The sequence below is a fragment of the Microchirus variegatus genome (genome assembly GCF_963457635.1).
Source record: "Microchirus variegatus genome assembly, chromosome: 21".
NCBI classification, from domain to species: Eukaryota; Metazoa; Chordata; class Actinopteri; order Pleuronectiformes; family Soleidae; genus Microchirus; species Microchirus variegatus.
In genome coordinates this window covers 7957250-7970710 of record NC_139822.1, presented here as the reverse complement: position 1 = coordinate 7970710, position 13461 = coordinate 7957250, and the positions used below count along the sequence as shown (strand labels likewise).

Genomic DNA, 13461 nt, shown 5'->3' with positions numbered 1-13461 from the left:
AATTCTATTATTCACACCTGTCGCAAGGAAGTGATTTTTTTTCTACCACCCAATGAGCCGACTGTCGACTTCACCCTGACCTTACTTGACCATATTACATATATATATGATTCGGATTCGCAAACATTAGCACGGTAGTAGGAACAAAATTGCGCACATTTCATGAATCTGACAGTGATTTTGCACATGTGCAAAATTACTTTATGAACAGAGTATTTTATTTATGAATTATTTCTGAATGAGATATAAATCGCAATGCATTTGAAAGTGTTGCCCCCAGATCATGGATACTTCTTCACCATTCACTAAGGAGCCATACTTACGATGTAATTGTCTGAAAACATTTTATTTAGTTTTTCTTAATTCATTCATTCATTCATTCATTTATTTATTTATTTATTTATTTTCACCCAGCTCTCTTGCTTAAAGAGGTTCGCTTGTAGCATAGGCACAGCTTGTGTTGTCTGGATCCATATTACATACGTAAATAAAATACAGCCCACAAATCCTTTTTGAAACAACACACACGCACACACACACCACCCCCCCCCCCCCCACACACACACACACACACTGTGCTTTCAATGTGTAATCTTGACATGTGTACTTCAACAGCAGCTTCGCTCTTGAACATAACAACGTATTGCTGCTAAATCACGAGTGACATTCATAACCATCAAACTTTCAAGTGTAAACCTCAGCCTGCTCCTTTTCAGGCACAGTTACTGACAGATTTATGTTTTTGTTGCTTTTTATATATAGTTTTATTTATTTATATATTTCTTTAATTTCTTTATATGTTCTTCTGTCTTGTATTCAGTTTGGAATTGTAACTGCATAAATATGAACGTAACGTAACTTTTCGACACACCATTTGTGGTGTGTTTCAGCTCAATCTCGGTGCAAAGGGAAGGCCTTAGACCTAGAGAGTGATGAATTGTGCTTTCACTGTATTGAGAGCACAGCATCTGTTGCCTTTCAAGCCCCAGTGGAAGGTCTGTCTCTGTTTGTAACAGTGCCTGACCTAAACACAGATAAATGTGAGGATGCTTATGATCTTAGCAACTCTCAGTCAAGAAAAGAGGGACCATTGCTTAAAATTGTCACTAATTAACAACATGGTACTAATTATAGGTGTCTGTAATTGCATAGTAGCCAACGTAATTGTCAAAGGAAAGCCACCTGATACTTGGAAATTATATTTTAATTACCACTAAGCCTTTTTGTCATCGTGAGCCCTTCAGCCTTTGATAATTACTCTCTGTCAGATCATCCCTAAACTTTTAATTGAGATTGTCATGCATTCCCAAAACTGCTGAATATCACACACAGGGCTTCGATAAATGTAAAGCACAACCTCTTTATGTCCTGCTCATGTTACTGGGAAAGGTGTGCTTTATGCATAAGATGAAAAGCCATTATTTATCGTGATATGCAGCCGCGCAGCATTGAGAAAGAAAAACCTTAATGTCCTCATCTGTCTTGATTTCAATACAGTACAGCCTATGGCAGAGATAATCAATCCTGCTGTAATGTAGTACTTAGCCAAGTCCCTCAGGGCTATAGTCAGTGTGGTGATGTCGACATTGAATGTTGAGTTCAGCGTCTGCCTCTCTGACAAATGAGAATGGCGAACTTTCCCTCGACGTCAACAGCTTCTGTCCCGTGTGAATATTTTCACCGTGTGGGTCAGGCCCAATTATGCACTGCACTATCACTGATGTTAGAATCAATTATATCACAGCTATTAGGCAAAGGCTGACTGATGTCCGTTGCACAAACAAAGGATTTCAATTAGAGTGTTGGGGCCAGTTCATTTGTCTGGTGGCAATATATGGAGTGGTTGGCCTTTTAATTTCCTTTAAATTAGCCTGTAATGAGGCCATAATTGGCACCCAAGACGTTCACTTTCATATTTCACAAGACAGAAAAAGACATTTATAATTAGACAGTGTTATCTGAAGACATCCTTCCTCCCAGATGACAATGGTAACTATCTCTGCTTCAACATTCCGAGGCTACAAAAGGATTCTCAGATGTTGTATGTGTGCTGCTTAGCTACAGCAGCTGGATATACGATTATCTGTGACACCATATCTGGATTATATCCATTAATATACCATTCACTTGGATGATATAGACTTGTGGAATGATGGCATGTAAAACATGTGGTAGCTGTAATGTGTGGTGTCATGGCTCTGCGCACCACACCCTGGGTTTGGGAAGGGACTGACATTCTATTTCCCTTTTTATCTCACTGCAGACCATGGAGCACATAACTCCGACAGTCTGCTCGGACACACCCTCTGTCGCAGCTTTGGACCATGTGTTTTGCAGGAGAACTTGTCCCTTAAAATAGGAGCATGTTGGTCCAACACTGCAGCACAGTTGTACTTGACTTCAGGTTAAATGTCGAGCAGCTGTGCAGTGCAACAGCGGTGCAGTGCTGAGGGATTAATTTGCTGATATTATTGGAAAAACATATGTTCACATTAAAAAGTTGTATTTAATAGTACTCGTTCCTTTAATACCATGCTTTCATCTTTTATAGGAACAATTTTTCCAAGAGTAGTGTTAAATCTAAGATGTTGTTGCTTATGTTTACTAAAGCCTGCACCACACAAGAGGATTTTAAAATCTGACTTGATTTTAAACATGGGAGACCACAGACACAACAAAATTTGTAACATGTTGAAATCCTAAGAAAGCACATACTAGATGATCCAGAATATAAACAGACATGGAGTTGGACTGTTGGCGTCATCATTTAATAGCTATTGTGTGTGTGTGGGATGTTTTGTGCTGAGAAATGCAAAAAAAATGGATGAAGTCAAGATGAAGGCTGACAAGACAGAATCAACTTGGCTTGTGCAAGTTACGGGTTCTCCATCATCTATTTTGTAGTCAACTCGAAGGCACCCACAATTGTCATTAGGGCCAGATGGGGACCAACATCTGGCCAATTATCCTCTAGTGTGGACCAGGCTTAAGAGCTTAATGCATCACTTAGTTAATATCTAATGTTTCTGAATTAATATATATTGAGATGTTACTCATTATGTGCAATATAACCCTGTTACTTCACATATAGGTGTAATGCTCCTATGTAATATCTCAAGCACAATCCTGGTGTACACTGTACATATTAAGCTGTATATATTTTGATTAATTACGGTATATGTTGTGTGTTCTATTATATTTTCATAAATGTAAAAGTTGACACATTGCTCTGAACTGTTGTGTCACCTCCCTCTTGTCACAGACCGTGTGCTAATCGTCTCGGGGCTCAAACTTAATTTAACACTCGCATGTCATAACAGCCATCGCCCGTGACATATTGTGGAAATAATGTCAGCGGCCCGCAGCTGTGTGTGTGACCAGCTGCAGCTCAGCTAAGACCAGATCACATTAGTCAGAGCCCGAACCTCTCAGCCTCACTTCAGGTGTCATTTGAAGACATGTGTCCATTCATCACTGGATGTTATGAGTCTCCTCTCTCCTCCTCAGATTGTGTTTGAAGCCGTAACCTCAGGGCAGCGTGGCTTGCTGGCCATCAAAGACGTCACAATCCAGGGCCACCAGTGCAGTAAGTCATTTTCTTTTATTTATTTTTTTCCCCCTTTCCCCATAAAATGATATCATCAAAGTGTCATTGTCCTTTACATGACACTCTCACAATACGTGCATCATTGTACTGTTCAAGGCCTCCCAGTCAAACAAGGGGGCCTTCAAAGAGAGTATGGCTGTAGTGAATCCAAAGTGTAAACCCTCCCTCCTCCTCCTCCTCCTCCTCCTCCTCCTTCCTCCCTGATGATTTACAATCATGCAAGAAGAAGTGAGCTCAGGATATAATGTTTAAGTGCCCATGTTCAATCTCTCCTTAGAGAGATGGGAGAAAGAGTGCTAAAAAGAAGAAGAAAAAATAAAACAAATACCACCATACAGTGCTGCTGCCACTGCTGCTTATATTTGGATTTTCTCCCTTAAGGACATTCAGTAAAAAGCATCCCATTCCTCAGATGTTTAGGATCGTGCCACTCATGCTGAATAAATGAAAACACTAAACACTTCACACTAAGCTGCGCCGATAATAAAAATGTAATCACCATCATATTTGGAGAATTTCTGCAACGGCTTTTGGGTTAACAAGGACGAAGGATTCCTCAAGTCTCATTAGACCATCACGTGTCAAGCTCCGATCGTTGGCCACTAACACCCAGTGGCCATTTGAATTCCTACAAACGTATTGTCGACACGCTGGATACACACGCTGTGTTGTGACTGGTGTTGCATACAAATGTACACAACAAAACCTATCGAGTATTCTGACGCGATCAATGTTTCAATCTGTAAAAAGCAGGAGTGGATCAATAACACTCTCAGTAGCAAATGGGTTTATTTGAGTGACCCCCCCTCAGTGGAACACGGCCAATTAATTTTCTATTCATACGACCATGTGGAATATTTAGCACAAAGGTGTGATTATGCCACCGGGCCTTCTGCCTCTCAATCAGTCGTTAAGGATGACACGGGCAATGAGGAAAATATTTTATTTTTTGGCACCGGCATGGATTGATGGGACAGATTTATGAACGAGAGGTGTATTTTGGAAGACAAGGTTATAAAATATGAAGTAGAAGTGAAAGTCTTGATGATGAAAGTGATGGAATTAGCTTTTGCCGAGTCTTTAGAGATTTGCTTGTGTTTTTGAATCAAGGTCGCTCTGCAGAAATTGCCCTATATTTCCATACAGAATAGCAGTACTAATCAGAAATGTTCTACATAAGTTACTTTGTGTGGATGATCCCAGTCAGCGAGTGCACCGATAATTAGCACATTTGGAAAGAGAATAATGCTTTTTGAAACATCAAAAAAAGAAAAGGGACACAGTTAAGAGACAGTTAAAGTGAGGTTTTAGTAGGTGCAAGTTCGGCCTGCATGTCTCATTTTATTGATTTATTTTGTTCCTCACTCAGTGATGCAGGGCATTGACATTGAGGACCATTAGATAAAGGAAGGGGCATCCGTTGCTTCTCTGTCAATTTCACAAATCTTGAAAGAGGAGTTAGTAACAGTGACATTTTTAGGGAGGATTAACTTACACCTCAGCATTTTCTTTTTTAGCTTCTGGGCCACAGCCTGGTTAATATTTGTTCTCTTTTCCTAGTGAACACCCCTCACTTCCTGACAATAAAGGGAGTGGAGGTCAATGCTGGACAAACAGCCTCTTTTCACTGCACCGTCAATGGACGCAAAAGGGACAACTTCCGTCTCTGGCTTCAGGTAAGAGGCTGTTTCTGCCTATGACTATGATATTTTCTGCTGTGATGTTGGCTGCTGTTGTGTCATAAGGTCTCTGAGGCCTGTGTCTTACTTTAATATCACTGGTTCTCCAGCAAAGGGCTTTTTAATCATTATTTACTCAGTCAACATCTGCTCACATCAGGCTCGCTGGTGCAAATCTCAGCTGACACAGGGCAAAGGGCATTGTACACCATGGACAGATCCTCAGACCATTTGCTGGGCAAACTTATAGTGATGAAAGACCATTTACTCCACCATTTACATCGTTGGTCAATTTAGTGTGTGTCCAATTAACCTGTGCATGCTTTTGGACTGTGGTAGGAAACTGGTGCAAAGTCACATGCACACTGTGTGGACTTAACAAGTTCTATGTTAAGTCACAGCATTTCATCTGAGTCATGCTGTGGGCTGTTTATTTCTTCTTGTTGGGAGAAGAATACACAGTTGGAGAATTATGTCTTTGAAATGGCACAAATGTGATGTTAACAGCTTCATAGTTTAAAAGGTGGTCAGCAATCTGACAGGTGATCCACCAGCATCAGTGTCTGACCTGACAAATTATTTAAAAATAATGATTATAAAATCAAAAATGAAAACAATTTCATCCAGAATTCAGGAGCTTTGAACTCAAATAGATTCGGTTGCTAAAATTAACAATTCAGTAACACTGTTTGCTGTTGTAATGGATAGTCATGTTCAGAGAGTAAATGTCTGTGAAATAACTAGTAGTATATGTTCGGCTTAATGAAGAAGCAGTAAAAAAATAAAAAAATAAAATGATCAATAATTATAAACAGTACGGAAAGGGAAATGTTAGCTTTTTTTATTCTCTTAATCTCGCACACAAGTGTGTGATTAAAGAAAACGTCCACAATGTTGTAGGCAGCTCACAAATTTGAGTTTCTGTCTTTAACTGAAGACATTTTAAGACACTAGCAACAGTTGGTGGCAAATTTGAGTTTGATTTTTCAACAATAAATTCACTAACGTAGTAATTATTTGCGCAAACTTTAGATAAGAAGAAAACTAATTAAATGATTAAATGTTTTGGCCCGATATGCTATTGCTAGAATTGTCCCAAGGCCAAACTAATTTGCCAACCCCTGTTCTAAAATGATCAGTATCGGCAGATACTCGACTTTCTGATCAGACAGAAAGGAATCGGACACAAAACATCATGCCATCACCAGATACAAGTATAAAAGGACATCACAAAATAGAAAGGACAAGAATTCTAAGGTCAAATCAGACTTTACTGTAGAAGTTTCAGGCTAAAATATTAACAGGTATTTTTTCAGTGCTATTATATGTATGATTTCGTCTTCTTCTCACATCTGTAGAAGCCTCTGGGTCTGGGAGTCAGGGAGATTACAGTTGTCTCAGATCACTGGAGGATGGTTTTAACCTATGCATGTTGGCTCGGTGTATGCCTTGCACTGTATCCGGCAGTCTTGAACTGAGCTTTTTTCTGAGCAGCAAAGGTAGTGCATCTGGCAGACACAACCCTGCCGGCTCTGCCGCTGAGCCCCCTGTCGCACATGTGATCAGAGGGAGCACGATGCCAGATAAAGGTCCCGTGCCAGGTACTCCATCATTTTAACAAACACGTCCTCATTAGCACAGGAGCTGGAAAACAAACAGCAAGTGATGTCCCCCGATGACAGTAATGAAGAAATATTTCTAATGAACAAATGTCCCCCATCTGCCTGCTGTGAGGGGTGACAGCTGGGGAGAGCCCACTGTTTATGTGTGTGTGTGTGTGCGCGAGCATCCTGTGATTTATGTGAACTATCAGCAACCGACGGGAACAATGGGGCACAAACATGCACATGAAGTGCACTGGACCAGAGTTTGTTAAACACACAAGGTCAAGCCACTTTGTTTATTGAACCTTTTCCCTTTTTGGAGGCTCAATGGCGTTTTTTTTGTCTCACTTCCAAACAGGGCCTCGGCGGACGGGAGGCCCCGATGAAAGCCACTAAACCTTGGAACAACCGACGCTTCATAGGCACTTTTGACGTGGAGAACACAACCAAGGGCGACTCGGGCCGATACCGCTGCATTGTCCACTCAGACAAAGGCGTTGGAGTGTCCAATTACGGGGAGTTAACTATAAAACGTGAGTGTTGAGTAAAGCACACACACACACACATAACCTTCATGTAGGGTGACCAGGTGTCCCACCTTGTCCCGCATGCCGCAAATTGAGACAATGCCCCAGATTTACATTTGATCCTATGGCTGTGGTAAAAAAAAAAAAAGTAATTAAAAAAAATAAAAATAAAGGAGGGGGCTGTCACTGCTTGACTGATGTCAATCAACCTGTCACACGCAGGGCCCCACCTCCTTCTTGACATCACAAATTAGAGTGGGTAGCAAATTAGTTTTTAATGTATTATAAAAAATGATACAAAATGAAAAAATAATATGCACAGAAAATAAGCTGCAGCTACAACACATCCAGGGTACAACTTTGGCCGGTCACAAAGCCAGGATAAATGAAAGGGTTGTGTCAGGAAGGGTATCCGACGTAGAAATCAAATATGCGGGTCATGGACTGCGGTAACTCCTAGAGAGGGAGAAGCCAAAAGGAAAAAAAAAAAAGGAGGAGAGTAAGATTTGAAGCGACACAGTACATGTGAGTCTCATTTAAAAAATATGTGTGGCTCTATAAAGACAGACATGATAACAGTCACTGGAGCTGCCCAGCACTATCACTCATACAGATCAGCAGATTATGGGAGTAATAACCAATTCACATTGTCATAAAAAACACATTAGTTATTTGTTATATATTGTTATATATTGTCATACATTTTTTTCTTCTTACGACTATATTTTATAAGCAATAGTTTTTTGTTTTTTTTGATACATATGGGAGCCCATGGCCTATTGGAAAGAAGGAACTTCAGGTACCCAGGGAAGTTCCCCAATACCTATGTTTTCCCATTGATTGGGTTAATTTGACATTCTAAACTGACCCACACAAACCCTCCTAAATAAAACAGGAGGGTTGCATCATGGGTAGAATCTCTGATCAGATGAGTGTCTATGGCGACCGCAAGAGAGGGAGAAACAAAAACAATATACTTGATAAATACAGCACAATATTGGTATCAGCAGATATAGGCTTTAGGGTTAATGACTACAACAGACTTCTATGACAATTATGTGTTTTGCTCAGTGAAGAAAATGTATACCTCATCTTCTGCAAGTCGGCAACATTTGAAGTTAATTTCACTACAAGAGATTGAATGACCTCTGCAGTTGGGGGCGCACGGAAAATATCGGTATCAGTAATCGGCCAAAGCACTCCTAATATATAGATATGCAAATAGTCCAATATCGTGCATCCAAACATATAGTCTACCCTGTGTTTATTTTATTTTTTAAGTTAAATAGGCAATCTATTTAATCTATCTAATCTAATCTTTCAACATTTTACACTGCCTCTCAGCACTGGTCACATGTTGTCCCGCACAAAAATGACCTGGTCACCCCTACCTCCATGCACACATCAAAGTCAACAGGAAATGAACAGGTTTTTGTAATTGAAAACATCCTCCTCGGTCATACTAAAAATACTATCTTTTTATTTGATTTGTTATCCAGAGGTCTAATACTTTTGTAGCTCAGGATGTAAATTTGCCGTCCTTGACTGAGCACAATCCCACCAAAAAAGATCACAAAGGAGAGAGGCACCAGGGTTTACTGTAAACCTCACTGATATTTCACTTCTGCAGTCATCTGATATGAATTTATGGAGTAGTCTGAAACTAAATCCTGCAAGGCCTCACTTTCCTTCAGCCCTATAGCCCAGTAATGGCCTTCTATATTTCTTCACCTCAATTTTCTCCCTGTGCTCTCAATTGAATTTACTGCCCTGATTTTTTTCTTCGCCCCTACATTTTTTTTTTTGTCTCCAAGCTTCATGTGATTGATAGGTTTAATCCTGGCTGTCCAAATCGAGGTCTGTCAATCATACAAGAATGGCCGGGCCCAGACGCAGCAGAGTGAGGAAGGGGGAGATAAAGTCTCTCCGCCCAAGTGTATCAGTGGGTGTCAGTGATGTACTCAAAAGAATTTACCGACACACTGGAGGCACTCTAAACCTCGCTCACGCTAAAACACAATCACTCGCACATCCTTGCACTTACACATATAGTACTACCCAGTCTGCACTGCTTTTGCTGATGGCAGCTTCCAGGCTGTGAAATATTTCTGACACTAGTCGGATCACCTAAATGTAAAGTGCTTTTGTCATTAATATTTAAAATCAAATAATTTTCAAGATTTTGGGGGAACTGTGGAATCTTCCGTAGCCCCCTTTAAATTCTGTGGAGATTTCACACTTCAGCGACTCTGACATAAGCCAGCTCATCAAAGGTAGGAAAATAGGCGTTTTCACGGTTATAAATGTCACACATAAAAAAGCTTATATCTCCTCTTATCGTACCAGTTGTAAAACAAGAGCTTAACCCTCCCAGCATTGTGTCTCAGTCATAAATCCTCCTTAAATGCGTATTCGCTGATTCTTTTTTTTTTTTTTTTTTTGGTGTGGAGTGACCGCAGAGTGAATCTGTGGGTTATGAGCCTTCTGCAGTTTCTCATTACCATACAGCAGCTTTTTTTCTTGAGGTGATGCGAATGCTTGATTATCCTGGATAATCACTTCTGCTTTCTTGCCAGTATTCAGTCAAATTTATGCAGAAGTGCACTGCATGTGTTTCAAGGGTTCAATGTGGATTGGCTCAGTGCGGCTACTTTCCCCTTTCCCCACTGCAAAATCCCCCCTACCCCTCACCCGCCCCGTGATCGAGATCTCATGTTGTGCGGCCAGTGGTTCTGAAAGTACTGTAATTACTTCCCTGTGCAAGCGCTAGCTCCTTTCTTGGACTGGTTAAAATCTCATGTAAAAACCGTTTGTATGATTGCTTTCACGCACACGACGCCATGTACAAAAGTGTACTTGGCGTGGAACTTTGCTGATTGCAGCGCAAATTCTCTAGCTGCCGTGAGAATCTGCAGATCGCTCCGCAAACTCTTATCAGGGCGATATGCTATTAAGATCTGAAACTTATCACAGTCTTTCAAAATAATATTTTTAATGTGTCTACAGTGGCAAACATGAATTATTCTGTGACAAACATTAATGGATACACCACGTACGTTTGAACATGTGTGGATAAGTGTGTGTGTGTGTGTATCCAACGCAGACTGGATCATTTCTCAATGCCCAGTTTGATCCCCACACCCAAATAATGATCTTTATGATGTGGATCGAGTACAGTTGCGATGAAGAGCAGGGGACTCTTAAGAGCAGAGCGCACTTTTCATTGTTTTCACTCCGTGGTCTCAATCTTTGTGTAGAAGACACCTTAGCACTGCAATTAAGGGAATAACAGATGCATCAGATGAGCTGATCTCTTTAGTTAACTGCTCAAAGAGTGAGAATATTCTCTGCTGTGAAGTGAATGTCGCGGGGAGTTCATAATATGTGCAGTAGCCAAGTTTCACTTTTGCGCAAAGACACTTTCCAGCATTTAATAGACGCTGATTCACCGTGTACCCACATCCTGTTTTCATTTTATTGGTGTTCCAAACTGATCTTGGACAGACTCTAAGCGGGTATAGACAGGCGTGTGCCGGCCGCGTCATCACAACATCGTTTCGGTGATAAAAGTTTTCTGCTGCCGAATTTACTTGCATCCCTAAATATAACATATTTATTGACAATAAAAATATAATAATAATAACTGTAATAATGAAGTATTTGATCGCCGAGGGGCAAGTAAGGCCTGGTGGCTATGGATGCATAGCCAGTTTTTTAAGCATCAAGATTAATATGAGAGCAGTCGCAGTGACCCTGACATTTAGTTCCTTTGTGTTCATCTCCAAACAAACAAAAAAACAAAATAATACTTTTTTTTAAATTAATACATCATAAATTGATGCGTTGATTGTGCACTTTCCTTCTTTTTATTTTATTTTCATTGTTCTCCAGGAAGGAGGCGTCCTAGAGGGCGGTTTAGAGTCATTTGTATATTAGTTTGTGGGTGGAACAAGGGTGTGGTGTGTTACTCATTTTTGTGAGTATGCCATCTTTCAGTATGAAAGCTGCGCACTCTTTTATACATGAGACCCTGGAGTCCACAATGCCTTTGTCTCAGCTCTGACACTATTGGGGGGCCAAACAACCAACTCAAGAATGCAAAGGCACGACTTCGAGGCCTGCCTGTCATTTTCCTGCCGCCAATTCTTCCTTATAGGAATAGATCAATTATTTATTCTCTACAACACTGTTGCACAGTGCATGGCATAATGAGGACCTCTTGCATTTTAATCACAGGCTTAGCAGATAAAATAAACAATCTGGTCTAATTATTCCAACAACAGAGCTGAGTGGCAGCTCTCATCATCGCCCTCCATGTGTCAAATAGCAAATGTGCTGTCTCTGTTTGTCAATAAATTGATTACTCAATTAGTCACAAGAAATAAACAGAGTTCCTACACATTTTCCATTTCAAAATTCCATACTTTTCCAGACTCAAATTTTCAGACTTCTCTGAGGATTTTTCAGTCAATATTAAAGCTCACATAGAGTGGTCCTGTTGCACATATATGTTAGTCATAGAGGTCTACTTGCATACATTAACTTGTTTTTATGGTCAAAAACCTCCTAGTTGATGTAAAGGAGTGGATAGAAATCTATCTTTTCTGATGCTGTCCTGAGACGTGATATTTCAGACTGAACTCTCACACCCAGAAGACAGAGTGTGTTGTGATTGGCCAGCCAGCGTAGAGCCTTCCCAACTGTCTTGTGATTGGCCAATAACCCGGAAGTGACATATTCAGCACACCCACTCTCAGAAGTGCAGCTCCCCCCTCTGGAACGGTGGATGCACTGCTACTCATTATCAAAACATTGTTTTAACAATGTTTAAAAATAGCTTCGTCACGACTCCCCGCCGCAGTCCCTTTTATGACTTTGACCCAGAGTCAGACCCAGAGTCAGAAGACACTGTTGCTCGTGAAACACCTCCACAATGGACGTTCTTCTTCTTCTGTGGTTCAATGTTACGCAACCGGATGTACCCGGAGCAGGACAATCTGCTGTTCAGGAGAACCACTGTTTAGGTAACCGGACCAGGTTTTTTCAGAGATCTCGCTGAGCCCGAGATTACAATAAAACACAGCGTTCTCAGCAATGGCTGAACTGTTTGTTTTTTAGTGTGTTTTTAGTGTGTATCTGCGTCATACAAACAGAGCGTTAATTGGAACTTCCGGTCTAGGTCCGCTTTAAACATCTGAATACCAATTGTTAGACGCTTAACTTGCATTGACCCATGACACTGACACTGCCGATAATAGGTGCCTGGCTCGACGACACGTATGTAAAAAATTAAAATAAATGAGAATCTCAGTTGCACGGCGAGCAGTAACCATGGTAACTCGACACCATTCTACAGCCAGCTTGATTAGTTTCATATCATCTACAGGTAGGCTATGTTGCATTAGTAACTTTTCACTAACACAAACATTTTCCCATACTTTTTCCCCTTTTTCCATACTTATCCAGACATGGAAATTACTGCCTAGGAACCCTGAATAAATTAAAGTATTTGAGAACCAGTTAATCGTTTAAGTGGTAAAAATGCCAAATAATAACTTGTTCCTATTGTTTTGCTTTTTGTTATGCATTATTACTGCTGTGGTTCCAAGTTACCATTTTCATTCTGGGAAAGAACTCGGGCTATAATTTCCAATGTTCTGTGAGCAACTGTGATATTATATGCCGCTCATGGCATGATTGTGAGCACAGTGTGACACGGTGAAAGGAGTTGGTTACCTCACTGAGAATTAGTAGGTGTGCAGTCTGTCGCCCGCAGCTCTCTCACTTCTGATTGTCAGTTAATAAAAAATGTCAGTTCATGTTTCACCAGCAACGTTTGCAAATATTTAGTTTGCATCAACTTAAAGCTGGGATATTGTTTTTCTCATTATTGATCAGTAATTTTATAGTTACCTTTCAGCATAATGTATATCTAAGTGATCTAAGAGAGACCTAGACTTCTGTATATCCTTTCAGCCTGTGATGGGAGACTGTGCAATCACAGAGCAGTTGTGAGAGAGATGAGATTTCCTATTGGCTGTTGT

The 13461-nt window shown here is 40.5% G+C and overlaps 1 protein-coding gene across 1 annotated transcript in view; it reads left to right on the top strand.

Annotated features, from left to right (window-relative positions):
- Nucleotides 1-13461, top strand: part of LOC310942137 (receptor-type tyrosine-protein phosphatase mu) — a gene marked incomplete at both ends in the record, with an annotated part of 191606 nt that overhangs the window by 65726 nt on the left and 112419 nt on the right. The window contains 3 exon segments of the mRNA XM_083907444.1: nucleotides 3508-3586; nucleotides 5168-5283; nucleotides 7249-7423. Of these exon segments, the coding sequence (XP_083763570.1) occupies nucleotides 3508-3586; nucleotides 5168-5283; nucleotides 7249-7423 (370 nt within the window).